Source organism: Rhynchophorus ferrugineus, unplaced genomic scaffold (assembly GCF_030347505.1).
Source record: "Rhynchophorus ferrugineus isolate W39M unplaced genomic scaffold, kcgeb_rfMv2 rfM6, whole genome shotgun sequence".
NCBI lineage: Eukaryota > Metazoa > Arthropoda > Insecta > Coleoptera > Curculionidae > Rhynchophorus > Rhynchophorus ferrugineus.
This window is the reverse complement of record NW_027472585.1, coordinates 17,352,549-17,380,401: the sequence shown is the minus strand read 5'-3', so window position 1 is coordinate 17,380,401 and position 27,853 is coordinate 17,352,549. Positions and strand designations below refer to the sequence as shown.

Here is a 27,853-nt window from a genome sequence, read left to right as displayed (position 1 = left end):
TCTATGTATTGGATCATAAGTAGAAACGACTGGAAAAAAAATTACCCTATTGCTTGATTTTCTGCGATGATAGCACTATAGTTATTTATATAGTTGTTGATGCTTCCAATATTGTTCACGAATGTATCGATAGCAAGTGCCTAGAGTAGTATCTGTAGAGACATCCCTATCAATAACCAAAATTGATCTAGTTGCAGGAGATTTCGCTGTTGTTAAATGCCTTATGTGCTTTTTTTATAAAATCAGGTTTTTGTTCCAAATTTTTTGTTATTTTTTATATTTTTTAGCTCATTTTGGCAATTCTTTTTGAGTTTTGAAAAGCAGTCTAACATCTGTAAACTTGAAATAATCCAAATACGATGCTCAAGTCGAATTATGGGTGTCTTTCCGAGACCATTTTTGGTCTTCCAAGTTGCTCTTTGACATTGACATAAAAATTGATATAATCAGAATTCGAAGCATTATATAATCAGAATATGATGATTTTAAATATCAGATCTAGTGTGAGAAACTTAATTACAGAAATACTGATTGTATTATTAGACCTATAAATTAGTTGTTTGAAAGGATTGTTTTATTTGAAATTGTATTGTGAAAAATCGGTACAATGTATTTTATTCAAAGTATTGTCAATCGAAAACTTCTTCGCATCTTTCAGACAATTTATAGATTCTATTATTTATAGATATTATTCTAGTACGATGTATCTTTTGAGGCTATCCACGAGCCTACCCATTTTTTCTTTTATCTTTTTATAACACCTTTTTTTTCACTCAGGTCACGACTCTGACCCACGATATGCCGAAACAAGTAGTAATTGGAAAGATTTAAAGTTTCGAAGTAGGTTTTCACCGTTTTTGCAATATGTGTAGGCGATGGTTCTCAAGCTGAAGAATAAACAATGTTATGTCTTTACTTCTATTCCAGCTCTTTTTTGGGCAGTAGTCGTGTCAAACGTATCAACTGTAGTCGATGTCAATCCCCGTTGATAGATAGGCTTCAAATGCTTAACTTCTTTTTTTTTGCTATATTTGGGGCCAAAATCATCATTTCAAAACGTGAAAATCGGCATTCACATGTTGAAATCGATGGAACATGGTTGCCACAATGAGTATTTGATGACCTTCAGCCGCCTTTTTCTTGAAATTGAAGTAAAAAGTGAAACATTCCGAAAATGTGACTTACTCGGTTCAAATTCACACATTCTTAATACACTGAAAAAATGTTAGTTCATACTTCAACGAATTTACACTACTGCAAAGTGTAGCATATCAGTGAGGCTTCAAAATTATTTTATAGGCCTAATATTATCCCACGGTGAGATTTGAAATGATGATTGACCATTTATACCTGAGGCTATAATTCGGATTTCTTGACGTTGCAAATGCGAAAAGTGTTTTCTAGTTTTCGGTATTCCATTTTTATATGTAAATAAATATTATAAACTAACCAAGTAGATTCCCCTACCCAAAGAAAGCAGTAATCCTGCAAAAAAGCAGTAAATATTGTCTCAAATGCATTACTGTAATCATATGAATGTACTCATAATCATGTAGTTTTGATTAGTTAACGTTGTGTAAATTGTTTCTCCAAACTTTATATGTTCAGATATTAGAGTATCAGTGTCAGTATTACAAGTGAACAGTTCTCTTTTCTGGAGTGTTTATAAATACTTTAAGGCAACTTTTGATGTTTTTTTATAGTCACAAGTCGATCAATTTTATTACTCATGTTAAGATTCTATATTATAATATACAATTTTACTAGATTAACATTACTGTAAATGTGGCATTACTTCGGTTATTTGAATATACATAATCACTGATGAACATATAAGAACTAGTTCTTCCTTCATGAGTCATGCCCTGATATTTTCGTAAATTGACTTTTCTTCTATTCTGCTTTTGTTCCCATTGTTTTTAAGACATTTTCAGCCTTGACGATTGACCATTTACCAACAACCACGTCGTAATCTTATTATTTTCATTGTTATTATTATTATTATTATTAAATGCTCATTATTGTAACTCGTTTCTCGCGACTGGTGAAACTATTGTACACGATCTGAGGTGAAGACGCAGAAGAATACGAAAAAATATTAAGTAAGTGTGAGAAAAGATTAACAGATTAATATTTTACATGGTCGTGACAGAGCACAATGGTTTTACGATTGCGTCCGTCGGGTTGAATGAACGATAAATGTTGGGAGGAAAAAATTAGCTTCGATCAAACGTTGATTCTGATTTAAACGGTGCTATATTCATTGATCGTTCGTAATCGAAAGTTATGGATGGTTTTGAGTTTTATTGTCATCGGTTGTTGCACTGGTAACTAGGTAGTTTCGTCTTTCATACAGAATTTCGCAAGAAATATGTCATAATGAAGAGTATAATATATTTTTATATATATTTCATAATTAATATCAGTGACAGTTTACATCAATTTATTTCTTACATTACATATACGTATTACAATTCTGATTTAAAATTGATGTATTACAACTATTCTGTTATACTTACATCAAAAGTAAACAGGGCAAGTGCAGGATAAATACACCAGCATGTATATCTTAAATTAAAATTAAATTAGACTATTTAAGCTATATGTTAGTTAAGAGTAACAATTATACACTATACAAGTGGCTGTTATGCGGTTTTACTAGTTGGTTTGATGGTTTTGTAAAACCCCACAGTTGCACCAAATAGGGCTCTATAATTGACTGATAAAATCTATAATCTCTTTGATCTTAGATCAAGTTGGAAGTATCTTCCTGCTAACGACTACAGTTCTGTGATTATGCGTCTAATCTGTTCTGCTTTTTTTTGTCTAATGTGATATATTTTTTATTTCATATAATATATATTATTATATATTGATAAAACCTGACTTGTTGAACAGGTCGTATAGAATAACACAAAATATAGATTAGATAGAGAGATATGTGGAAATATAATTTTATGAATTAATTAAAGTGGATTATCATAGAACTATTTTAGATAAACCAGATGAGTTGAATTTTCGGGCTAGTTACGGAGTCAATAACCTTAATTTTTAATCAATGGCATAGGGACCACTAGGCTGCTATTCATACCATTTTTTAATTGTTTTTGAATGTTTTCAGAGATCACATATTATTTCCATCAATCGAAAGAGTTTTACTTCCTCTCAGAAGTATAATGTTTCAATGAATATGATAATTTCCATCATTGGATCTCTCACATCCATCAGTGTACTGTTCCGGTATATAGAGATTTTAAATCAATAACCTGTAGATCATACTTTAGCTGTTTTTATGTTTTAGATTCATTTGAACAGAGATACAATAAATATGTAGTTTTAAGTGTTGTACGTCGATGGAGATAGGTTTGGAGAGTATGCGATAAAACTTCCCATCGAAATGATTTGAATATTTCGTTGACTATATTGCCATATGAGACGGTGCGTTGCCATGCTACAAAATCGCCTTATTATGTCTCATTTAAGCGTATAGTGAACATTTTGCATCAATGCACAGTTCTGATTGAACATTTGTTATCGGTGGCGATTAGTATTAACTGTTTCTCCAGGGTTCAGTAGTTCATAATATGCAATGGTTCTACCAGAAACAGAACATGATCTTACGACTAAAGCGACTTGATCTTGCAGTGCTTTAAATTGATTTAATTTTCTGAAATAAATATGTTTTTCAACACCCGCTATTATTCTATGCAGAGACGACTTCCTTTCATACTTTTGAAATAGCATTTCACTGACCGTTTTTAGATTTTCTAGTTGTCTGTAATTCATGTCAATGCATACAGTCATATCAACAACGTTGACACCGCCATTTGTTTTTGAGTTTGCGTTGGATTTTCATCCAATAATTTCTGCAATTTCGCATCTTCAAATGTTATCGACCTATCAGGACATTCTTTGTCTTATGGTGGGAGGATGTTCACCGTAAATCTCCAGCAGCAGATAACTTTTCAGGGACTTTTTTCTTTTGATAAAATAAGAAAATAATTCGTTACAATTTTGGCGCAATGTAACTTGTGTAATTTTGAATATTGATGAGAGTTGAAGAATGTATCAAAATCATAACATATGGCTACTCAATCATACTTATGGCTAGTAAAATATGTTACAAAATCTGGAAAGTAATTACCGATGCCTGTGCCTCCACCAGAAAGCTAATAATATAAAATATTTTTAGGTTCGTGATATGTATTTTGTTTGTATGTATATGTTTACTTAAATTTTTATTTACAATTTTTTCGACCAAATTAATAAAAATTCGGATAAACCAACTCCTTTTTATCACCTTTTGTATTAGTTTTATATTATAGAAATATATAGAAATAAATTTTTATTTTAAAACTACATCATAAACTATATTCTCAATGAGAATAATATCGTAAAACACGCGGCTTCGTCTTAAGATGGAAGATGACCCGCTAGACAAAAATCTGACCATTAGAACCGTCAGTTCATCGGTCATTCGGTTACAAGGTGGGACATCTTCGCAGCCAGGCAGGTCATGGCTCGCTTCCTCTAATAACGGATCTTCGGATACCACCATCCCTGGCAGCAAAAGTCGGCTAAATTTGTCATGACGACGAGACTGATGGGTGTGCCCAACATCTTTCCTGATAAATAATTGACGTTTTCTTAAGGTATTTACTAATTCGTATGATTTATACGGGTTTGTTAACGTCAATTGATTGTAAAAGCTTTGCAGATTTCAACTACCTTCATTAAGATATAGCGGCTTAAGTCGTTTTATATATGGGAGAAATTTTTAATTTTTTAAGACATAAAAGTTATTGGTGTAATGTATGCCATATCGCCATTTAAGTGCCAACTGAAAAAGGTAATCTGAAAAATATCCAAGTGGCATTTTCAATTTTAGTGAATAGATTTTCACGATTTTAATAGTCTATTGGGAGATATAAATATCTGCTCTCCATTTGTATGTTATAATGGCAAATAAATACTAATAACTCATCAATATCTTCTGTATATCTGACAGAGTCCAAAATCTGTCTATCTGACCAAGGATGTTATTGTAGATAATGTTTTCATCAACATATTCAAATCGTCCTTGCTTGTATATCCTTCTCGACCTGCTTGTCATTGTTGTAATTATTTGCCATACCCCATATAAATTTGACTGATATGGAATCAAATGTGTCTAACTTTTATATTTTCCATCAACTGTTGTTATCTTTACACTCTTTTTATTAGCGTTTTGCCGAAGGTGGCCCAATGTCCCATTTCGAAAGATCAATGTCTCGCCTAGATAGGCAAATTAAAATAATAAATATTCCTTAGTTCTGCTATATACTCTTAAAAACTATGATTTTCAATCTTCAAGTTCTTAAAGTTTCATTAGACGTCTTCGTGAGTTGTATTTATATTATTTAAATCATATGTTTCCTAACAGTGTAACATATGAAGGGATCTTACTTTTATACTTATATCCTTCCAAGGGCATGTCTTTAAGTTTTCTATGGATACTCCTCAGGCTAAGGATGCAGAAAAAATATCGATATAAATTAAATATTGTTTTTAACAATTGACCAAACCTTGAAGAAGGAAATCTGAAAAATATCCAAGTGGCGTTTTCAATTTTAGGGAGAGTACAAATAGATTTTCACGATTTTAATAATCTATTGAGAAATATAAATATCTGCTCTCCATTTGTATGTTAGGACGGCAAATAAATACTAATAACTCATCAATATCTTCTGTATGTCTGACAGAGTCCAAAATCTGACTATCTGACCAAAGATGTTATTGTAGATAATGCTTTCATCAACATATTCAAATCGTCCTTGCTTGTATATCCTTCTCGACCTGCTTGTCATTGTTGTAATTATTTGCCATACCCCATATAAATTTGACTGATATGGAATCAAATCTGTCTAACTTTTATATTTTCCATCAACTTTTATTATCTTTACACTCTTTTTATTAGCGTTTTGCCGAAAGTGCCCAATGTTCCATTTCGAAAGATCAATGTCTCGTCTAGATAGGCAAATCAAAACAATAAATATTACTTAGTTCTGTTATATGCTCTTAAAAACTGTGATCTTTAATCTTCAAGTTCATAAAGTTTCATTAGACGTCTTCATGAGTTATATTTATATTATTTAAATCATATGTTTCCTAACAGTGTATGAAGGGATCTTATTTATATACTTATATCCTTCAAAGGGCATGTCTTTACGTTTTCTATGGATACTCCTCATATAAATTAAATATTATTTTTAACAATTGACCAAACCTTGAAGAAGGAAATCTGGAAAATATCCAAGTGGCATTTTCAATTTTAGGGAGAGTACAAATAGATTTTCACGATTTTAATAATATATTCAGAGATATCCTCGCGTCAAGACTTTAGTGCATTACATATTTTTTATTACTACTCCTATTATACATATTATTTGTAGCTTTTAGATTCTACAATTAAATATGGGAAAAAAATTAGTCAAGGTATTCATGTAAATATTACAAAGGGTCAGCTATTGTGTACTTATAAGTTCCATGTAATATCGTGTCATCCCAACGACACAACAATACAATAGCACGCATACAGTGTGGACTTAAACAAGTAAGTCCACAATTATAAGTAAACAATTAATACGTGTTGCTTTTGTTTTGTAAATGCCGTGTGTATTTCGAAATTCTAAGGGTATTTTAAACATCTAAAACCAGTTTACTTTTTTCAATTTACCAGTATCTAAAAAAATTTAATGTATCACAACATATCTAGAATAGTCATCGTGAATTATTTCAAAGATCCGGAAAAGGAGTTAAAGAAACCAAGAGGCTCGACAAATGTCATAAACGATAAAGATAGACAATAAATATTGCAAGTTGCTTCAAATTCTATTACAGCGAACAAAATCACATCGGCAGCAGGCGTAAGAACAGATGTAAGAATTGTTCAACGTCTCCAATATAATGCTAGATGTTTAAAAAGAAAGAAAGTCTTACAGAAACCCTCTTTATGTGAAGAACATAAGAAAGCACGCTTACAATTTCTCGAGGACTATATCTCATGGAAAAAAATATGGATTTAAGTATTACTACCATAATTTAAGAAAAGATCAGAGATTTTCAAGTCAAAAACAGTTAGGTCGAGGGAGTGTTTATTTATTGCTATAGGCGTTGAAGCAATCATAGAAATAAAATTAATTACTGGGTATACTAATAGTATAGGTTATATTATATGATTGAACAGTTAACCAAGTGTGTAACAATAATTGCCTATCAGAATAATATTGTTCACGAAGATAATGCCGCTGTTCATACTGCGACCCTTACTCATTAAAAACTGTTTTTCAGAACACAATATTGAAATTTTAAAGTGGTCAGCGCTCCCCTTGTATATTATTGATAATTGTTGAGGTAAGCTAGCACATATGTGTGAGAGACAATTTAGCAATGTTGAGCAACCAAAAAATTCTAGCCAATATGAGTGGAAAAAGCTAAATCAAGATTTTCCTATTCAGCTTCAATAATTTTTTTTATTATTTAATAAATATATTGTTACTAGTCGTTTCCGTCTAATCTACAATTTGTCTTTATGATACTTAAATCTAGGTATATCACTAGGAGGACCCATCGGCCCTAATTCATTCTCTGGTGAAATAATGCTTATACATGTCTAATACATAATATATGCTACCCAACAGTACACAAGATCAGATGGTTTGATTCTTTTGAGTCTGTGTCCTGTTCTGGTGGTATCCGAAAGTTGCAATATTTCAATATTCGTATGAGAATGGAGTCTTTCCTCATGCCCCCTTGCAGTCATCTTGATTTCTTGACTGACTGTGGGTATCTGAAGGTGTCGTGTAGGTAATCAGTCCTATAGTATTTAGGTGCACCCACAATACCTCTCAGGGCTTTGTTCTGAAAATTTTTTATTTTATTTATATTACTCTTTGCAGAACATCCCCATAATTGAACTCCATATGTCCATATAGTTTTCAGTATTTGCTTATATAATAGCAATTTATTATGTACTGATAATTGTGATTTTCTTCCAATTAGCCAGTACATTTTCCTATATTTCAATTCCAGATCTTTTCTTTTCTTCTTTATATGTTTCTTCCAGCGAAGTTTTGCTTCCAGATTCATTCCGAGATGTTTAGCGTTGTTGCTATATGGAATGATAGTGTTATTTAATATTATTGGTGCTTGTACGGTCTGTTTATAGGTGAACTGCACATGTACAGATTTACATTCATTAATTCTTATTTTCCAAGCTTGTGTCCAATTATTTATATTGTCACTTGCCTGTTGTAATTTTCTTCACTATTGTCTCCGACAGCTATAATCGCAGTATCATCAGCAAATATAGCCATCGTGATATTTTCCATTTGTGGTACACCTACTTTAGCTTCTTTTATTGTAGTATAAGCTTCTTCTTGTTTGACTCTAAACATTCTGGTTGTAATGTATGATTTTAATAGTTCGGTGTGTTGTTTTGGTAGCATTTTCTGTAGTTTATTAACAAGCCCTTCATGTCAAACCTTATCGAAAGCTTGTGCTACATTTATGAATATAGCTGAGCATACTTTTTGACTTTCGTAGGCTTTTTCAATAACATCTGTTATTCTGTGGACCTGGTTAATTGTTGAGTGCTTATTAATAAACCCAAACTGGTGTGTTGGTATTAGCTTTTTTCTCTCTATGATCGGTTTTATTCTTTTCAACAGGAATTTTTCAAAAACCTTAGATAATACTGACAGCAGTGATATAGGTCTATAGGTTTTTATTTCGTTTGCTAACTTCCCAGGTTTTGTAGTTGGTAGTTTTTGTAGTAATTCTCCTTTTATTTAATCGTAGCTTGGTGAGTTCCTGGGATTCCTTTCCAGAGTGAGTAATTAGTTTCTTTATCATTTGTTAAATTTCTCAGATAGTCATTTATGGTTTTGTTTTTAATTTCCATTATTTCTCTTTTCAGTCTTTGGGTTATATTGTTTAAACTATTTTTATTTTCAGGTGTTCTATTTTGTTGCCATTTTTTTTTTCGCAATTTACGTTTTTCAGCTACCATTTCCTTCACTTCTTTTGGATAATTATTTCCTTTAGTTGTGCTCTTAATTTCTCGAGTATCATTCCAAGCAGCTTGTTGAATATCTACTACGAATTTTTCTGCTCCAAAATTTAATTGTTCAGTTGTCTTAAGGGGTACATTGATTTGAATTCGTTTGTTCAATTCTTCAACAAATCCTTCCCAGTCTGTTGTCTTATTTGTTAACGTTGGATTCATTCTTTTCTTATTATATTTTCAATAATATAACAACAAATTAGGAAAAAACGGTGGCACTTAGTTGAAAAAAATTCTTGACAATATCCGGATTGATCATATTATGCCCTCGAAAAGATCCTGTAGCACGAAACACCAGTATCAATTTATTATAAATAACGCACGTTTTCTTGTCATTTTAATCGAATATTTGAAACATACTTAATCAGAAATTACTTTCAGTAATAACGAAAACGAAATTCAGTTTTACTGATTATCAATATTTATGACTGTGCATCGTCGTAAATATAATGAATTAATTATTTGACGATAGTCATATATCCTGTAGCGTGTTTACTGCGTTATATTACATTATCTTGTGATATCTGAATATGCAGCTGATGATTTTCAATTTTATTTATACCTCATTAAATATACGATTGAATTTATTGGAAGTGTTCGACGAAAATATGACCTGTTTAAGAAATTATGCATATTATGATTACCATTTTACTGGTTGTTACTGTGCTGTACATATTTGGTGAATATTTTTACATAATCATTCTTACGTAGCCCGTTCGTTAAGAAACAGGTTCATTACTAATAGTTGTTAGTTGGGATTGAAAAGGTGCTAGGAAACTCACATATGTTTTCACCCTAATCTTTCATAATTTGTTTATCATAGAAATTAAAATGTGAAACATGTTGTTGATATGTTGTATACGAAGCATATAACAAAAGTTTGTAATAAGTATGCGTAACTTTTTGCACTATACCTTCAGAAGCCAGAAAATATGCCAGTTAGTTTGCGGATACTATAGCTAGCAAAATTAACTACAATTAACAAATGGAAATCAGGAAAAGCAACTTAATATATTGTTCTATAAAACCTCATTACACACAGCTAAAAACTACATTTTGTAGATGTTGGAATTTACTAACCTACAGGTATTTTTTTATTAAGTGGATGGAACGCAGATTTAGTTTTGTCAGATTTTGATGCAAATTCTTTTTGATTATTCTTATTAAGCTACTATTTTGCATCGATATAGCTATATCCCCATGCAAAAATATAACAATACGCAAAATTATTTTGAACAAATGATTTTTGAATATAACAAATGATTTTTCCCTAGAAACCAATTTAAATTATAAAATAGTACTGTTATATTTTATTATCACATTTTGCATGCAGCATGCAGGCACCAGCATAGAGAAAAATGTTTATATTTTTATATATATTTTCCTAAAAATATTGATAGTTGTAAATCAGGTTTTTGAAGGAGCGTATGGAACGGGTGTTTTGAGATTTTTACACCAAAAAGACGTTGATAAAGAGGTTTTTAGGGAGTTCTAATAACTAACCCTAATAAATAGAATTCATGGAACTGAAAATGACGGTTAAGTTCTTTAGACATGAGAGTTCATTCGTCCAAGTGTCAGTATTTGTTGTACAATAGAGTTGTCAACTTAACGCGTTTCATTTAATTAATTTACATTTATATTAAATGAATTTCTATCAAGATCTACGGATATCATAGGGTACTCTCTTTCTAACTCTAGTTAAAAAAATGTCTTCATAAATATCCGTCGTCATAAATAAAACCGCAGGTGATTGAGATGGTAACCATATAATTGTTTAATTATATTAATACGTCCTCTAAGTTGCTTTGTATATCATTATATTGCATCTTAATAATCCCACCAATTAAAATGATCTTTAACTTTTGGCGCTTGAAATTATCGCAGTAGATTCACTTTTCACCACCTGTCACAATACGCCACAGACATTCTTTCAATTTTCCTGGTAAGTAATGAATCAAATCAAAACGTATCTCCAGGAAACATATGTAACTATCTGCTCTCCATTTGTATGTTATAACGGCAAATAAATACTAATAACTCATCAATATCTGCTGTGTGTCTGATAGAGTCCAAAGTCTGACTATCTGACCAAAGATGTTATTGTAGATAATGCTTTCCTCAACATATTCAAACCGTCCTTGCTTGTATATCCTTCTCGACCTGCTTGTCATTGTAGTAATTATTTGCCATACTCCATATAAATTTGACTGATATAGAATCAAATGTGTCTAACTATATTTTCCATCAACTTTTGTTATCTTTACACTCTTTTTATTAGCGTTTTGCCGAAAGTGGCCCAATGTTCCGTTTCGAAATATCAATGTCTCGTCTATATCCGCTAATTAAAATAATAAAAGTACCAATTTTGGTACAAGGAAGGTGGACAAGGGTAAAAGGCTGAAGAGCTCTGAACTGACCGCGAAGTGATTGTTTCATTAGCGCATTAACAGCTAACAAATCAAAACGTATCTCCAGGAAACATCCGTAAATATTCTGCTCTCCATTTGTATAACGCTAAATAAATACTAATAACACAGAAGTACATAACTGTACAGGTGTTTTGAGCAATGTTATAGAACAATTATCACGCCGATCTGAATAAACTTCTGCTGGGAAAAGTATATGTTGCGACTGTTGTTCGAATTCAATGGAAACACCAGATGCGAAAGAATGCTCGCCGCCGCGTTCGGATTATTAACATTAAGTTCGGTAAATAACGAGTTACCCGCTCAGAGCCGTTTATTATTTATTGTATTTTCTAATTTATTAGTAATACACCATTGTGTTTGGCGTTAATTGTTAGTAGCTATTGATTTATTAACCCATCTTTATGGAAATGAATGCCTTTTTCCTAATCGTACCGTCATAAATTATCGGGCTCATTTTTCATTCGGGAAAAATTTGCATTCTAACAGTATAATAAACTGGTAGTTTTTTTACGTCGCTCCAAACAATGCATATCAACGAGATGGTCGGCAGCAGGTCGCGTTTATCGGTTATCGATTAAAAGCCTACTTCTTGTGAAAGATATTGATGATATTAATATCATACTTAATGTGTTTCAAACTTTAACTGTTCTTTCTATCAAACTAATTCAATATCTCATCTAAAAAAAATATCAGGCATCATTTCAACTAAAAATATAGTCTAATCTAAACTAATCAAGAAGTAAGTCTAATAAAACAACCAATCAGAACATCACAATGTTGCACATCAAAAACAAATTTTGGTCTATTTTGACTTTCTCATGACAAAATACTAATGTTAATAAAATACTTTTTGTTATTACTCTTAGTAGTTCCACAATCTGCCCAGAGGGCAATAAGTATTTGTTATGATTATATTATATATAGATGGCATATAGAAAATCACTTCATTAAGTGATCTCCTGTATAAAATAATATTTATAATGAGATAGGATGGTGTTTACGACGTTTTAGTCTACGCACTTCACTACACTTATCTATTTTTTTATTATTACTCTTCGTGGGTCCACAATCTGTCCTATTGGCAATAAGTATTTCTTATGTCTATATTATATATACATGGCGTGTAGAAAATCACTTCATTAAGCAATCTTCTGGTCTTATTCTAAAGTTTATTCTAAAGTGTACATATATCCAGTAATCAGATCAGGTGGTGTTAAACGTTTTAGTCTACGCACTTCACTATCACGTCGCATATTTAGCTGATTAGCGAGTACATTGGGATTCACTGACACTCTTTCGAAGTACTTCCCACAAAACATGTTGAATTACACTCGCTATTGGTTCTAGAGGAATATCGTGTTATATCACTTCATATGAAACATAGTACGGAGCATCGACTGATATCCATCGTATGATGGATATATTAGACTTGCTAGCGGTTCCCCATAGTTAAATTCCATATTATCATATAAGGTTGAGTATAGATTTATACAATATTTTGTTATGTTTCTTGAAGAGCAATTTTTCATTATTTACTTGTACTAGCAAGTAAAATAGTAGTAAAAAGAGGCAATAATTTGGTGAATACAACCAATAGGCCTAGGTTTTCTATCCCTTTCTAAATATATTTTCACTATTCTACAACAGACTACTCGTTATCATATTGCAAAATTAATTTGTACTTCATCATTAAGTACTGGTTACCTTTCTGTTTGAATTGGTGATATTTTTTTCTTTAACGTTCGAATTAGTTTAAAACCATAATGCCATAATAATATTTCGTAATGATTTCGTTTGTTTGATTTTCAAGTTAAACATTACAATATTATCACTTCCTAAATGTGGAAGCCAATACCTCTTCTCATACTATTTCTCGTCGGCGCCTTTTTTTTTCAAGAAATTTTCAGTAATGCTACATAACTTACATGTCTTTTATTAGAACTTTTTAGAATTCATGAGAAATAATATAGGAATATAGGAATATTTATATAACATCTTTATTGTATGTGCTTAATCTTAATAGCCTTAAAATAAAATTAGCTTTACCACTGGTTTCTGGACGTTATCCAGCAGTTTCATTACTTCCACGTTCCTGTGATTTCGTGCTTTATTCTGATTTGATTTGGAGGTTTATTGATTACATGGCATTTAGTAATCAGTGGATGTGTCCAATAATGAGATCGGATGATGTTTACGACGTTTTAGTCTACGTACTTCACTGTAAGTTCGCATATTTAGCTGATTAGCGATCGATCGAATTCACTGACACTCTTTCGAAGTACTTCCCACAAACATGTTGAATTACACTCGTTATTAGTTCTAGAGAAATATCGTGTTATATCACTTCATATGAAACAAAGTACGGAACATCGACTGATATCCATCGTATAATGGATATATTAAACTTGCTCGCGGTTCCCCATAATTGAATTTCATATGATCATATAAGGTTGAGTACAGATTTATACAATATCTTGTTATGTTTCTTGAAGAGCAGTTTTTCATTATTTACTTGTACTAGCAAGCAAAATAGTTGTAAAAAGAGGCAATAATTTGGTGAATACAACCAATAGACCTAGGTTTTCTATCCCTTTCTAAATATATTTTCATTATTCAACAACAGACTACTCGTTATCATATTGCAAAATTAATTTGTATTTCATCATTATTACTGGATACCTTTATGTTTGTATTGGCGATATTTTTTCCTATTTTGTATTGGCGATTAGTTTAAAACCATAATGCCATAATGATATTTCGTAATGATTTCGTTTATTTGATTTTCAAGTTAAACATTACAACATTATCACTTCCTAAATGTGGAAACCAATACCTTTTCTCATACTATTTCTCGTCGGCGCCTTTTTTTTTCAAGAAATTTTCAGTAATGCTACATAACTTACATGTCTTTTCTTAGAACTTTTTAGAATTCATGAGAAATAATATAGGAATTGATATTTATATAACATCTTTATTGTATGTGCTTAATCTTAATTGCCTTAAAATAAAATTAGCTTTACAACTAGTTTCTGGACCAGCAGTTTCATTACTTCCACGTTCCTATGATTTCGTGCTTTATTCTAATTTGATTTGGAGGTTTATTGATCACATGGCATTTAGTAATCAATGGATGATATTTTTTTGACAGCATCGATAATAACTCCTGGGCCTGACACATAGATGGCGCTAGTTTTATTGCATTCACCACTTTTTCAGTTAGTACTAATCGTCGAAAGAAAGCTGTTAAAATTTAATGATATTCTAGTTATATATTTGTAGGTTATTGTGCTAAGAGTGACACTACTTTTGTCATTTTCAAAACAATGGATCAAAAACAATCTCGTGTTTTAATTTTACACTGCTTCTTGATACCGTTGAAACGAAGCAGTGGCTTGAAAATATTTATAAAAGAATCCGTTCCATTAGAAACAACAATAAAACCTTGGTTTGTTGACTTCAAACGTGTTTGTAGAGACACCAATGATGCAGAACGTAGTGGGCGTCGAAATGAGGTGGCAACAAAAAAAAATCAAAAGAACATCTTGGTTTTATATCGCATTTGACTATGAGACAGCTCTGTTCAAAGCGGGTGCCGCTTTTACTCACTGTTCAACAAGCTCACACAAGAACTGTCACAACAAGAACATGTTGATAATTCTGACCAGTATTTGGCCATCTTTAAACGTAATAAACCGGAATTTTTGCGTCGATATGTGATAACGAATGAAAGATGAATTCATCACTTTACTCCAGAATAAAACGATCGTCGTCTTAGTAGGCAGCAACTGGTGACAAGCCTATTTGAGGCAAAATATAAATCGTTTTACAATAGTGGTATTGAAATATTAGAGCGGCGCCGAAATGATTGGTGGCTCTTGATCGCGTTTACATTGATGAAAAAAATAGTCAATTTTGAACAAAAACAAACGCATTTCCTTTGTTACGTCCAGAACTTTTGTACAATGTCTCACATATTAAATGTGAATGTAAAAATAATAGCATAGCAGCCTTTTACTTACATAAAAAAAACCATTATAAAAAATTATTCATTAGTTCCAACCAAAGTAAAATATAAAGCAGAGAAGGCCGGTCTTTAATTACAAATTAATTTCGTGATTCTTTCTTTTGATGAACCAATAACGGACTTGTGTTGGTGGAAACTCACTCGATATTCGACTAGTAATCAGTCGTGGGTTTCTCTAAATCGAATTGCTCGGATTGAGAGCGAGAAAGAGGAAGTGAAACGAAGTGGTGTCGGTCTTGGGATACATTTATCTGTTAAATAGAGAAGTTAAAATTATAGGGGAGACTTCTCAGAGAGAATTCATATACCGTAGTGTTATAGTTAAGGTTAAAAAACAGTCAGTCGATAGCTGAGATGCCGTTAGGTACATACACAAGACAAAAAGAGAGATAAGACAAGAACTATGAAAAGTCGTTGTACATACGTAATACATTAGCGTATGCAAATGTAGGAGTAAACAGTTTACTAATATTAAGTTATTCGTATAAATAAATATCCCTTGGAAATATGTGCATCGTTAAATCTGACACAAACCATACATCAGATTTAAGTATAATATTAATAATCTTAAATCAACTCATCAGTTAACAGCTTACTAATCTGTGATGCTGCTATTTATATTTCGATTGGTTATTTTAGATTATTTTGTTCTCATCTGAGTTAAGCCTTATATCCCTAAAATTATTAAATTATATTAAATAGTACACTGATTTGGAGTTAAACTAGTTTGTTGTTAAATTATTATTGCATACTAATTTTTACACGCAAAAACTCAACATTACTCAGACTGATACTTCTAACAATGATAACTTTGTTCAAAACAATTGTTCTTCTGAAAGATTCTTCTGTTTATCACTGGAGCATCTAAATTTTTATTTTTAAGTGCTTACATGTGTAGGAATGCTCGTTTGTTGACTATGTGTTGACTTTGTTTGAACAAACAAATTTGCATGTGAACAAAAATACTGAATGATATTAAACTTGTTTATTTTGATGTGAAAGATTACATGTGGTCGATAGGAGGATGGACAGGATAATAAGTTAGGTCAAGGTTATGCGGAAGTGTTAACGACATGAAATAAAAAAGAGGAAAGAAGACCGAATGGTACCAATACTCTAGCATTGCCAACTTTAGAATCCAGCGTTTTCAGCAGCAATTTATAACCAAAAAACTTTCAGGTTAGCCGTGAATGAGTTAAAATAAGGGAAAATGGCTATCACACGAATTGACTAAAAATGGTATTTTAGAACCCAACATGGCTCTTTCATTACTTGTCAATCAAAGTAGAAGAGCTTATTGGGACTAATTATGAAAAGTGTATCTACTATCACAATCTCAATCTTATCAGTTATGGATTAGTCCAGGAGAGAATTAGTCCACATAGACATCAAAGCAGGAATACACATGGTCATAAAGTCTTGTCTTGCTTGTGTATTATGAGTTGCTAAAGGCAAAGTAAACTGTTTTTGTAGATATCTAAAAATGTCAAACTGTCAATACACTGTTGCAGACAAAATGCGAAAAAATCAAAAATGACCGGATAGTTGGATCGCTGTCAAACCAACATCGTTCTTTCGGCATGATTATCAGAAAATAGTTGTAGAAAAAATAGAAAATATATTGATTAAAGCATATCGTAGCACCAGTTTTTCAGTTCACCAAGTGAGATAAAAAGAGTATACACAAGGACATATTAATTGAATATATTATAAACATATAATCAAAATATTTGAACTAGAAGTAGCTTTTTTTAGTTTTAATCCTAAGAACTGCTAATAAATTTTATGAATTTTATTATTGACAAATTAATTTTTCTTTAATTTTTGTTGCAGGAACTAAAGACAACGAAAACCGACCGATCATCTTGTGTTTTGCTGAATGTATATCAAGAGCAGCTTTAAACAAATATGAAATTGCCAAATTATTGTTATATTACACGTCCATATCAACGTAAGTATAATATTCATGGAGATGTAATGCGTGTTTAGTTTAATGTATTTTAAAACAGTCTTTTTATATAGAAAAACTTGATTGGTAAAAGCTATTTTATTTTTTATCATCTGAGTTCATATTTGCTTCATTTCAATTAGAATAAATTATTGTTTTGAGAATAAAACTTAAATAATTAATATTCTATTAACATATTTTAATCAGCAACATCAACTATCTTAAAACAACGCCAACGCTTTAAGAAACAAAAATGAATTTTACTATGAATATTCATTCAACATTTCGTAATCGGAATCCATTGGTGTGCTATCGAATATCTTCAGGAGATACATTATCTCTGTTAGTTTACCAACGCGAGAGAAAGAGAGGGAGAGAAAAGAATACCTCCAGTCAGACCAACTGTGTTTACTGTGAAAGATTTAATTAGTTTTACGAATTAATTATATATTCGTCAAAGAAAAATGCGGCCTGATTACTATTGATACAGGCCAGTGCATTAATTTTAACATAATTAAATGTAGACTACTGATTCTGATTGATTATCGTTAAAATTATTCGATGGTTTGTGTTGATTAACATTGGCCGAAATTTTGAATGCAACTGAATATATTTCATTAGGCGCACAAATATGATTCTGATATTTTTGTATGAACAAGGTAAACGCATTTTATTTTTATATTCCCTACTTTCTGCGTTTTAAAGTATTTTAACAGCTCATCTCTTTATCTCTTTTGATAAAGATATAATATACATTAAGTATAACTTGGGGAATAACATATGGTCAGATTAATTTTGGAATAATATATTGGCAGTATCCACCAAAATCGTATTAATTGAACAACTTTTGATTACAAAATTGCTTCTTCTCGACAATTCGATGTCGATATTTAATAAGATGCAGTACAGAATGCTTTTTTGGACATTTTAACAGCCTCTAATAATAATAATTAGACATATCGATTGGTTATGGCCATTTTATTCATTTTTAAAGCATGTTTATTCTTTTTCTAGTTGTGATAAATATATTAATATATTTTATATATGAATATATTAATATGAACTTTTATTTATATTAAAATATTTAACATTTGACAGTATTGTTACAACGGCGGTGGATCTAAGAAGTTACCACTTCTTAGTCTTGAATTTAAATAGTTTAAGAAAAGTATTTGGACGAAAAATACAAAAAATCACACTAGTTTTTGCTACACATAAAAATAAGTTTCGAATACTTTTCTTCTTTAAAATTTTTTATATCGTAATGTTGTAGATTAATTATTAGATATCAAGCAAGACTAACCACAGGGTACAATTACTATTCAAAAAATAGCATCATACATAATAAAAAAATGCGACGTAATTCCTGTTGTATTAAAACCAATTTAGTTTGCCAATTAAAGTTCTTTGATAAATCTCCCATTTTTTATTATCTCTTTCTCTCCGTTCACTTTTGAGACAGCACTTTTTTAATTTTCTTTTTCAATTAAAATTGTTGCATATTATGAAACACTTGTGGCTAATTATGATCCGTTCATATATGATAATTAATTTCGTATTGTTCTAGAATTGAAAGTAAGAAGAATGGTTTCACCGTACTGTTACTGGCGGAAAACGAGTCCGACTACAAAGCTTTGGAAGTGCTGGATAAGTCAATATATCTTCTGGGAAACTGTATCGGCATCAATAAGTTTCTGGTTTGGACGCCAGGACTAAAAAGCGGAAGGGAATTGAGACATTCAACTAGTCAGGTTGAGGTAGGTAGAACTTTACATACTAGTTATATTGCACATATATATATATATATATATATATATATATATATATATATATATATATATATATATATATAGCTCCGCATGATGAGTACGAAACAATTTAGTTACGATATTAATACCACTACTAGAGGTTAAATATGTAAGGATATAGTTTTATATAATATGTAAGTATTTAGTTATTAAGTGCTTGATAATCAATGTTAGCTCTCGTGGAATAAGATGGACAAATTGTAAGATCAAAATCAAGAATGAGTTTGCTTCGGAAACATTTTCGATTCAATGTGAAATAAGCGTAGGCGTTAATGATAATATTTATTAGAATTAATTAACATTATTACATTAGAGGTATTATGCTTAATAAATTAGTACTGTAATTAGAAGAAATTCTTTGTTTATTGACTCCTACTGACATTGACTGCTTACTGGGATTGTATCTTCAGATGCTGCGTTATTATACAATTGAATTTCAGCGAACACAGCTATTAAAGATAATCTAGATTTAAAAAAAAAATGGTTGAGATAGAAAGATACGCCTCCAGATTTCCTGTTTTTATTTAAATTTTTTCTGATGACTTCGTCATGCCTGGCGTATAAGCAGCTTCATTCAGTACTTAACTGAATTACACCATTTGTTATTATTTGCGTTCCCCATGTCCGCTACAACTTAATACTAGTTTCCCTGTTTCCAAAAACCATCAACACTTTTTCCTACACCTTATATTGATGAATTAAAAAACTGAAGAAATCGAATCAATAAAATGCCAAATGTTTAAGAACGAGATATCAAACTGAAATGGGACATGTCAAGAATGTTTTTTTTTTATTTTTATATATTTTTGGCTTTTTGGAAGAATAATTTACAATAAAATACTAAAAATAATATAGCTATATGGTAAGCATCAATGGGATTGCATTTCGTATACCAATATAATGTCAGAACAAGAAAAATATATAACATAAAGAAATTTTTTTCGAAACCTAAAAGAGTCCCTGTATTAAAAGATAAATTAAAAAGTTTTTTGAGAATCACAAAACCAGGTTAGCTACTAGACTACAAACCTCTAGGATCACTTTGAATATAGAAATTAATTTTATAAAATTACTACCTGGAAAACTATTTGTGTGTTGTGGATTTTCTTGACTCTAAACTCGAAACTACAAAATGTTTTTTAATTACATCTTATATTAGATGTGCCTTTATGTTATAATCTTAACGGACAAATTAATGTATTACTATTGTTCTATTGTACTTGCATCAATACACAAGAAAGACGTGTGCTGTATAAAAACAACAATATATCTTTTGGCAATTAAAATTAAATTAGACTACTTAAGCTAAAGTTATATTGCTTTATTTTTGAAATATTTTGTCATGTTTTAAAGCGTTATCTTTTATCATTTTGTAGAATTTCTCAATTATAATAAAAAATTTTCAATCTATTCCAATATCATCTTGCAATTCGACATTGACTACATAGCGATAAGCATTAACATTTTTTAAAATTAAATACATCTTACATTAATACAATCTTAATTTACAAATTAATTCATTACTATTGTTCTATTATAATTGCATTAATAGATAGATCAGGCGTGATTAATATATCAATATATATTTCCCAAAACAAACAAATGATGAAATAATTTTGTTTTGGCAGCGTTGGCAACTAGTCGATTTCCGTCTTTTTCTAATAAATATTCTAAGTACAGTTCCTTTTACAGTTGGAATATCAACAATATAGAGCAGATATAATATCTCCCTGTAGGTTTGAATATTGAGGATATCCCTTCATGAGAAACTCGAAAAGATATGGAATGAATTAGCTTCAAAAATCATATCTGCTCAAACCCCTGTTAGACGTCCTGAAGTATAATGCAGAACAGTATTCAAATGTCTTCAAACGGCTTTTTAATAACAGCTCTTACTCTATTCACCTAATTATTTGTTGAATTTTGAATTCGAAATCCAATGGAGATGTCATTTTTAAAAATGGTTTAGCATGTTTTAATAGCAGTTTATCAAATAATTTGGATTTCGCAAATATACATAGGTCCGACTTGTTCTACTAGTTTCTCAGATATAATCTGATAATAAAATAATAATTTCTCAACGATTGCTAAAGAAGTATGTCAGATGACCTTAATCACTGTCAAATGTTAGTAAATCTTATTTCATGTTACTTCAGAATTTCTCATTTTATATCATCATTTTTTTAGGTTTAATTCAACATAAAAATTACTTGTCGATTTTGTGCAAACGCTCCAATTGTTATTAGAACTTACGAACAAAAAACTGATTTAAACCCAAGAAACGAGTCGGTTAAATAAAAAAAATGTGAATGGAATACACCACAGGTGGACGGAACCTTACGCCGTACCAAAATTAACATTCATTAGTTTAACCTCACTTCCAGACTGACGCATCCGGTACCGTCCCATATGGCCCAAACCGCCAGGGCCAAAAAAGACCCATTTATTTTTACCACTGCTCGTTGAAAAAACCGCGTAAACCCACCGAGACCTTTTCAGTCAAATAGCTTCCTTCGTCGCTATCAAAGGCCGAGCGCGTTTCAATAGACTTGGGTAATCTAGTGTCTTAATTTTTTTTGCGCAACCATCGTGAATCGATTTTATTTGATCGATTATCGTGTGTTCTTGTTTTTTTTCTTTCCATTCGGTTCGGTATGAGATTGACGATGTTCGCGAATGTTACGTGGTGTCCCGAACGGATTTTTAATGATTTAAATATTTGAACGATTCATTAGCAAAAGTTTGTCGAGACCAGGTGAAAGTGTAACAACATTTGTGGCGAGTTGGTGTTCTTTTACTTGTTGGATTTTTTCGTAGATGTAGAAATGAGGTGATGTCCGATGTTCTCTCGTGGTACGGACAGTACTTTCGGTTGTTTTGAAATTGCACACTACTAGTTGTTTCGCATTTTGCAACTTCTTGCTTATTTCTCACCATTATTCTGACGATTTACTATGATTAATACGTAGATATATAATTCTTACCAAATAGCACGTGAATTGGTGAATGTGCTATTAATTGTGAGTGGGGATTTGTAACATTTATATTTATGTTTTGATTCTCAATGTTTTACATACAGTGCCTGTTACATACTGACCTATTATGCATGAATATTATGTAAAAAGTTAAGATATTTAGATAATAGTACCACTTCTTTTGTTTAATTTGTAGCAATGATTGATGAGTCATAAAAATTATGGAAACAGACAGGGTTGGGCAGTATTTAAATTACTTTTAATTAAGATACGCCATTCAAATAACCTATAGTAAATAATATGTAATAAATACATATTTTCTTTCGTTTATCAAATTGTTCATTTATGTCTGATTATGTACCTTTATTTAAGACAGTTTAAGAGTATAATCTATTAGCTTACATTCAAGTTCTTTTTACGACCTATTTAATAAATCACAGAAAATGGCTTGCAGGAAATTAATTCTGGTAAACATAAACACTTGGTAAACATCACCTCTGTCTCAATATCCTCGTTCATTTACGAGGAGATTAAAAAGGGTCCAAGGTAAAAAGAGCCACATTGACGTCATGCTACTGCTCTAGTTACAAAATGCTTTGGTTGCCAGAAAGCTTCTAAGCAGATGAGAGGCAAGGAACAATCTTGCCATTCATGTCATAGAGTCAAATTACAAAAAAAACATGAAATAATGCCTGGGCGTAACAGAAGATTTTTTAGCAAATGTTTTGTCATGCCCCAACCAGAGACTGCTTGTCTGATAGTAGAGTGTTTTTAAAAATCTAGTGTTGATGAAAGTAAGTTCTTCTTTTACTGACATAATAAACTGGCTGGATTAGGTTTATTTTATTTATATAACGCGATATCTGATTTTATTTTGTACGTTACGTTTTCAATTTTATCATTTTGAACAATCCAAAAGTTGTCATTGTCCAGTCATTGAGTCATTGAGTTATTTTTGAAAAGCTCCGAGTGATGTGATAAAACAATAATGTGTGAAAATAATTATACTCGAAACCCCGAGATATTTCATCAACATCAACGACTGAAATGGTATGAAACCAGCGTTGTTCATCAACAATTGCTGGAACCTGACCTCTACTTTTCGATTTTTCCTATTCGATTATCTACTGTTGCAACCAAAAATCGAAGGAGATTTTTTGATAACTATACACCGTATTACTCGGATTTTGCTCCGTCCGACGACCATTTGTTGCATTATCTTCAAAACTTTCTTAATTTTGTAAAACTGGCCTCTGAAAATTCTTGTTTGTTCTTTTGGTTCGCACAGTTTTTCGCTCAAAAACGTCATAAGTGGTCCTAAGAATCAATTTCCTCTGACAAACATGAAACAATTATTTTTATTATAATATATTATTTTAAATGAAACCTCAACATTTTAAACTATTACTTTATTTTACTTTAGGAATTTCTATACAAAATAAACGTACCAATGCTAGTTCTACCTTGGAGTTCGTATAGTATTACCAACTCAAAAATTAATAGGACTTTTATTTCTGTTTCATCATTTTCTTATACTGTTTATTTTACCTGTGAGACATGAATGAAGGTACTACTATGCAGGTACTAATATTGTTAATTCATCGCACGACTTTTACTATTTGTCTATATGTGTATATATATATATATATATATATATATATATATATATATATACATATATATATATATATATATATATATATATATATATATATATATATATATATATATATGAAGTTCCCTAAACTACATAATTTTAATTGTACACATATTATTTTTCTATTATTTTGTTTATTGAACGTGATACTGTGCATGATTTACACAGTGAATGTACGATTGATGTTAATACATTACGCATTTTGCGTTTGTCTTACATATTTAAACAATTCATTAGTAAAAAGGACTCTACAGAAGTGAAAGTCCAATAGTTTAATATAGCAAATAAATCTAACGTTTAATTAATTTCGATCTTACGTCCGTTTCGTTGCATTCGTTTATACAATCCGTTGAAAAAGTTTCTAACAGTGTTGCGATAGATTACGAGCTATTGTGTATATACGACAGTCTGAAATAGTCATTAATATATCTATATCGTTAACATATTTAGAAATCTTTGTATTCGTTTTGTTCTCTGTTCTAATTTCATAAAAATTCGTCATTCGTTTATATGTTTTAACGTTTTGGGATTTTGGATTGATTGGTTAATATTGGGATTTAAAATATTTCCAACTCATTAACATATTTTGGAGACTATATAAAATTGCTAAATACAAACAGAAACTAAGGGGCTAGAGACTACAGGCTAGATATTCCAAAAGAAGACAAAAATTCGTAATAATAATCATTAACAGGTTTTCAAAGAGGTTGATCTGGGGTTGCACTAAAAATTCAAATCAACTAGTCATACAACGCTGTCAAAACAAGGTTCTTCGATTGATTACCAATGCCTATCGCTACGTAACCAACGAAGAACTGCACGATGACCTGGAAATCAAGTGGATTTGCGAAGTTATTCAAGATTTCGCCTTGAAACACGAAAGAAGATTACTAAATCATACTAACATGGAAGCAATACAACTGCTGGACAGCGCGCAGGATGTTGTCAGGAGATTGAAGCGTGAAAGCGTGTATACCTTTAGTGTAAACTATAGCTATAAGTTATTATAATTTTATAATTGAGGAATACATATTGATGCATTTTCTCGTACTCGTCTTGCATGTGAATTATTCCAAGTACAAATGAAAAGTAGTAATAAATTAATTTATAATTAAGATTGTACTAAGCGTATCTAATGCAATGTAATATCATAAAAAAATAACAGGTTTAAATATGTGGTAAAAACAGATTTAAAAAACAATGAATTAAAAATCAGACTTAAAAGATTTTCATTTTTCAATAACGACCAATTATAAGTATTTAACAAAATTTCAAGGATTAAAATTTTTTGGCTTGTAATTTATACACCTTTACTAGTTAATATTGAAATATCAAAGATAACTTAAATCTAGGTCCATCGGCCCTATCTTAGTCTCTGGTGTAATAATATTTATGTATTGATTAACACTGCTGTTTTTCTATTAAATGCATCTCACTATACAACAGAAGATCAAATGGTTTGATTCTTTTGAATTTGTGCCATATTTTGGTGTTATCTAAGAATTGTATTATTTCTGTAGCTTATAAACAAGGCCGTCATGCTATATCTTATCCAAGGTTTGTGCTACATGTAAGAATATAGCTAAACATATTTTTACCTTCATATAATCAGCATCTAGTCAATCGTCGAATGTATGTTAACAAACCCAAACTGACATGTAGATATTATGTTTTTTTTTCTATATTTACGAATAATGTATGAAGTATAAAGGGCAATGGTATGTTTAATACATTTATTTACTTCATTAATAACTAATATCAGACCTCTTTAATTAAATTACATGGTTATTTACTTTGAAACGAACTATTGTATCTTCAGTTATAGTATTTAATTCGACAGTAAGACAAATACACATTTTCAAGCAATGAATTTTGATTAAAATATTTTTACAAAAAAATACAGTTGTTTCAATATCAAAAATCTTTAACTACAGTCTGGAAACATTAAGTTATGAAATACAATTTTCCAAAAGAGAATATGAATATGATGATCAGTGTTAATAAGTGTTTTGTTTGGATAATATTAAGTTTCAATTATATTTCTATATTGTTTTTTTTTATAGATGGCTTAAAAGCCGCACATCTCTAGTAACACGTATTTCGTGAAGTCATACATTTGAAAGGCAACAGTCCTATTTTAGATATAAATGTAGCGTTATTCATTTCTAGATCTCGTAAAACATTTTTTTCACTGATAGATACATTCTTGTCGGTTGTTGACATTGAGATGGATGTTTGTTCAAAAATAATATTCTGTAACTTTTTCCATCTTTCGGTCAGCATGCTAAAGAACGATGTTGGTTCATATGGGTAGACATCTGTAGTAATTGTTTTATTTAGTTTTAGCAACTCGTAATATACTATACCTTGCTGATCCCACTACACACACAGTAAGCATTTATTCCATAAGAAGAGTTAACCCAGGAATCTTTTTATAACCAGCCCAATGCACCACAGAATGCCTTTTTGTTTGGCAAGCAGGGTATTTTCGCTTATTTTGAATCATTTCGATTATGTAAAGGTTTGGAAATGGTTAATGCATCAATGCTGGACTGTCTGAAATTCATTTGTGCTTTTAAATAGGATTTTTGTCCAAAAGGTTCGTTGTTGACCACAGGCATGAAAATCACTTTTAAATTGAAACCAAAACTGACCATTAAGATATAATAAAGCATCATCATAAGTTTCTGAAGTAATGAATGCCGAAAGTGAAGAAATATTCAAACATATAACAAAATACATAGAAGCGCCTAATAGTTGAGTCGTGTAACTAACAGAAGATTAATTATAAACATAAAAAGTTAACTTTTAAAATGGCGGCCAAAGGAAGCTTGACAGAACCATTGCATTCAAATTTTCAATCAGATGTTATAGATGTATGCACTGAAACACCATAACTCTACTTGAAAAATAGCGAAATATTGTCGGTAATAATAAACAATTTCGTGTTTAAATACATTCATTTTCACTCTATAAAAAGTCCATCATGTCCAGTAATTTGAAGGTCGATTGTGAATTGAAAATGTTGTGGGTCACGTACTTTGATGTCCTAAAGAGTAAGGTAGTACCCTATGCTGGAAATAACTTACATGTATTATGGAAAATAAGACCAAAATAAATTCACCAACAAGTACAAAGGTTGGCAACGCCGATGGATTGGTACCATGAAGTTCCAGGCTATAAAAGACCATCACGACGACGTCTCGCTCTCTTTTCTTTTCTCCATCCCCTTGTAATAGAACCACTTCCACAGCGCTACCGTACTTCCTCTACCTACCCTAATATCCTTTCAATTCTCCCGTCGACTACATGTATCATTTAACATTGAAATAAACAGTATTTCTTCAACCGGTGTTTTCAGTTCTCGTGCAAATTCATTCCAAAAATAGTAGTGAGTGTTCTGACAAATAATCGCAGCGGCAGCCACACATTTCGACCGACTGACCGACCCGACGAACATTCCTACAATATTAAGCTTCCGGACAGAACCTATATTTAAACCCATTTAATGAAGACACATTAAAACCACAATAAAATATTATTTAAATATGTTTTAAATCTTCAGTTTGTGATAGAAATGCATTTAACTTCTTGTTTTATAATTGCTTTATAATAAAAGCGACTAATCCAATGCGGTAATAAATGTACGATAGGAAGTGGAACAATTAATGTCGAACCGGACCGGAAGAGGGCTCTCGTGCAACGGTCTAACTTTTCATTGGACGCACGAGAGCAATAAATAATTTCAACGGCTGAGGAACGGCTGAAAATTGGCCTCTCAACGAAAGAAAGTGCAAATAATATGCAAATATCATATCAGATATGATCAGTTCTGGCGTGTCTATGAAACGGAGCCGGTCAAATGGAAATTCATTGACAGTTTTCGAGTTTTTTTTTTACGACGAG

The 27,853-nt window shown here is 31.1% G+C and overlaps 1 protein-coding gene across 7 annotated transcripts in view; it reads left to right on the top strand.

Moving 5' to 3' along the window:
• Positions 1-27,853, top strand: part of LOC143197888 (uncharacterized) — a 533,325-nt gene that overhangs the window by 470,455 nt on the left and 35,017 nt on the right. For all 7 annotated transcript variants that reach the window (XM_076406675.1, XM_076406678.1, XM_076406674.1 and 4 more), the window contains exons 8-9: positions 17,393-17,510; positions 19,075-19,264. In XM_076406675.1, coding sequence (XP_076262790.1) covers positions 17,393-17,510; positions 19,075-19,264 — 308 coding nt within the window. The remainder of the gene's footprint in view (positions 1-17,392; positions 17,511-19,074; positions 19,265-27,853) is intronic.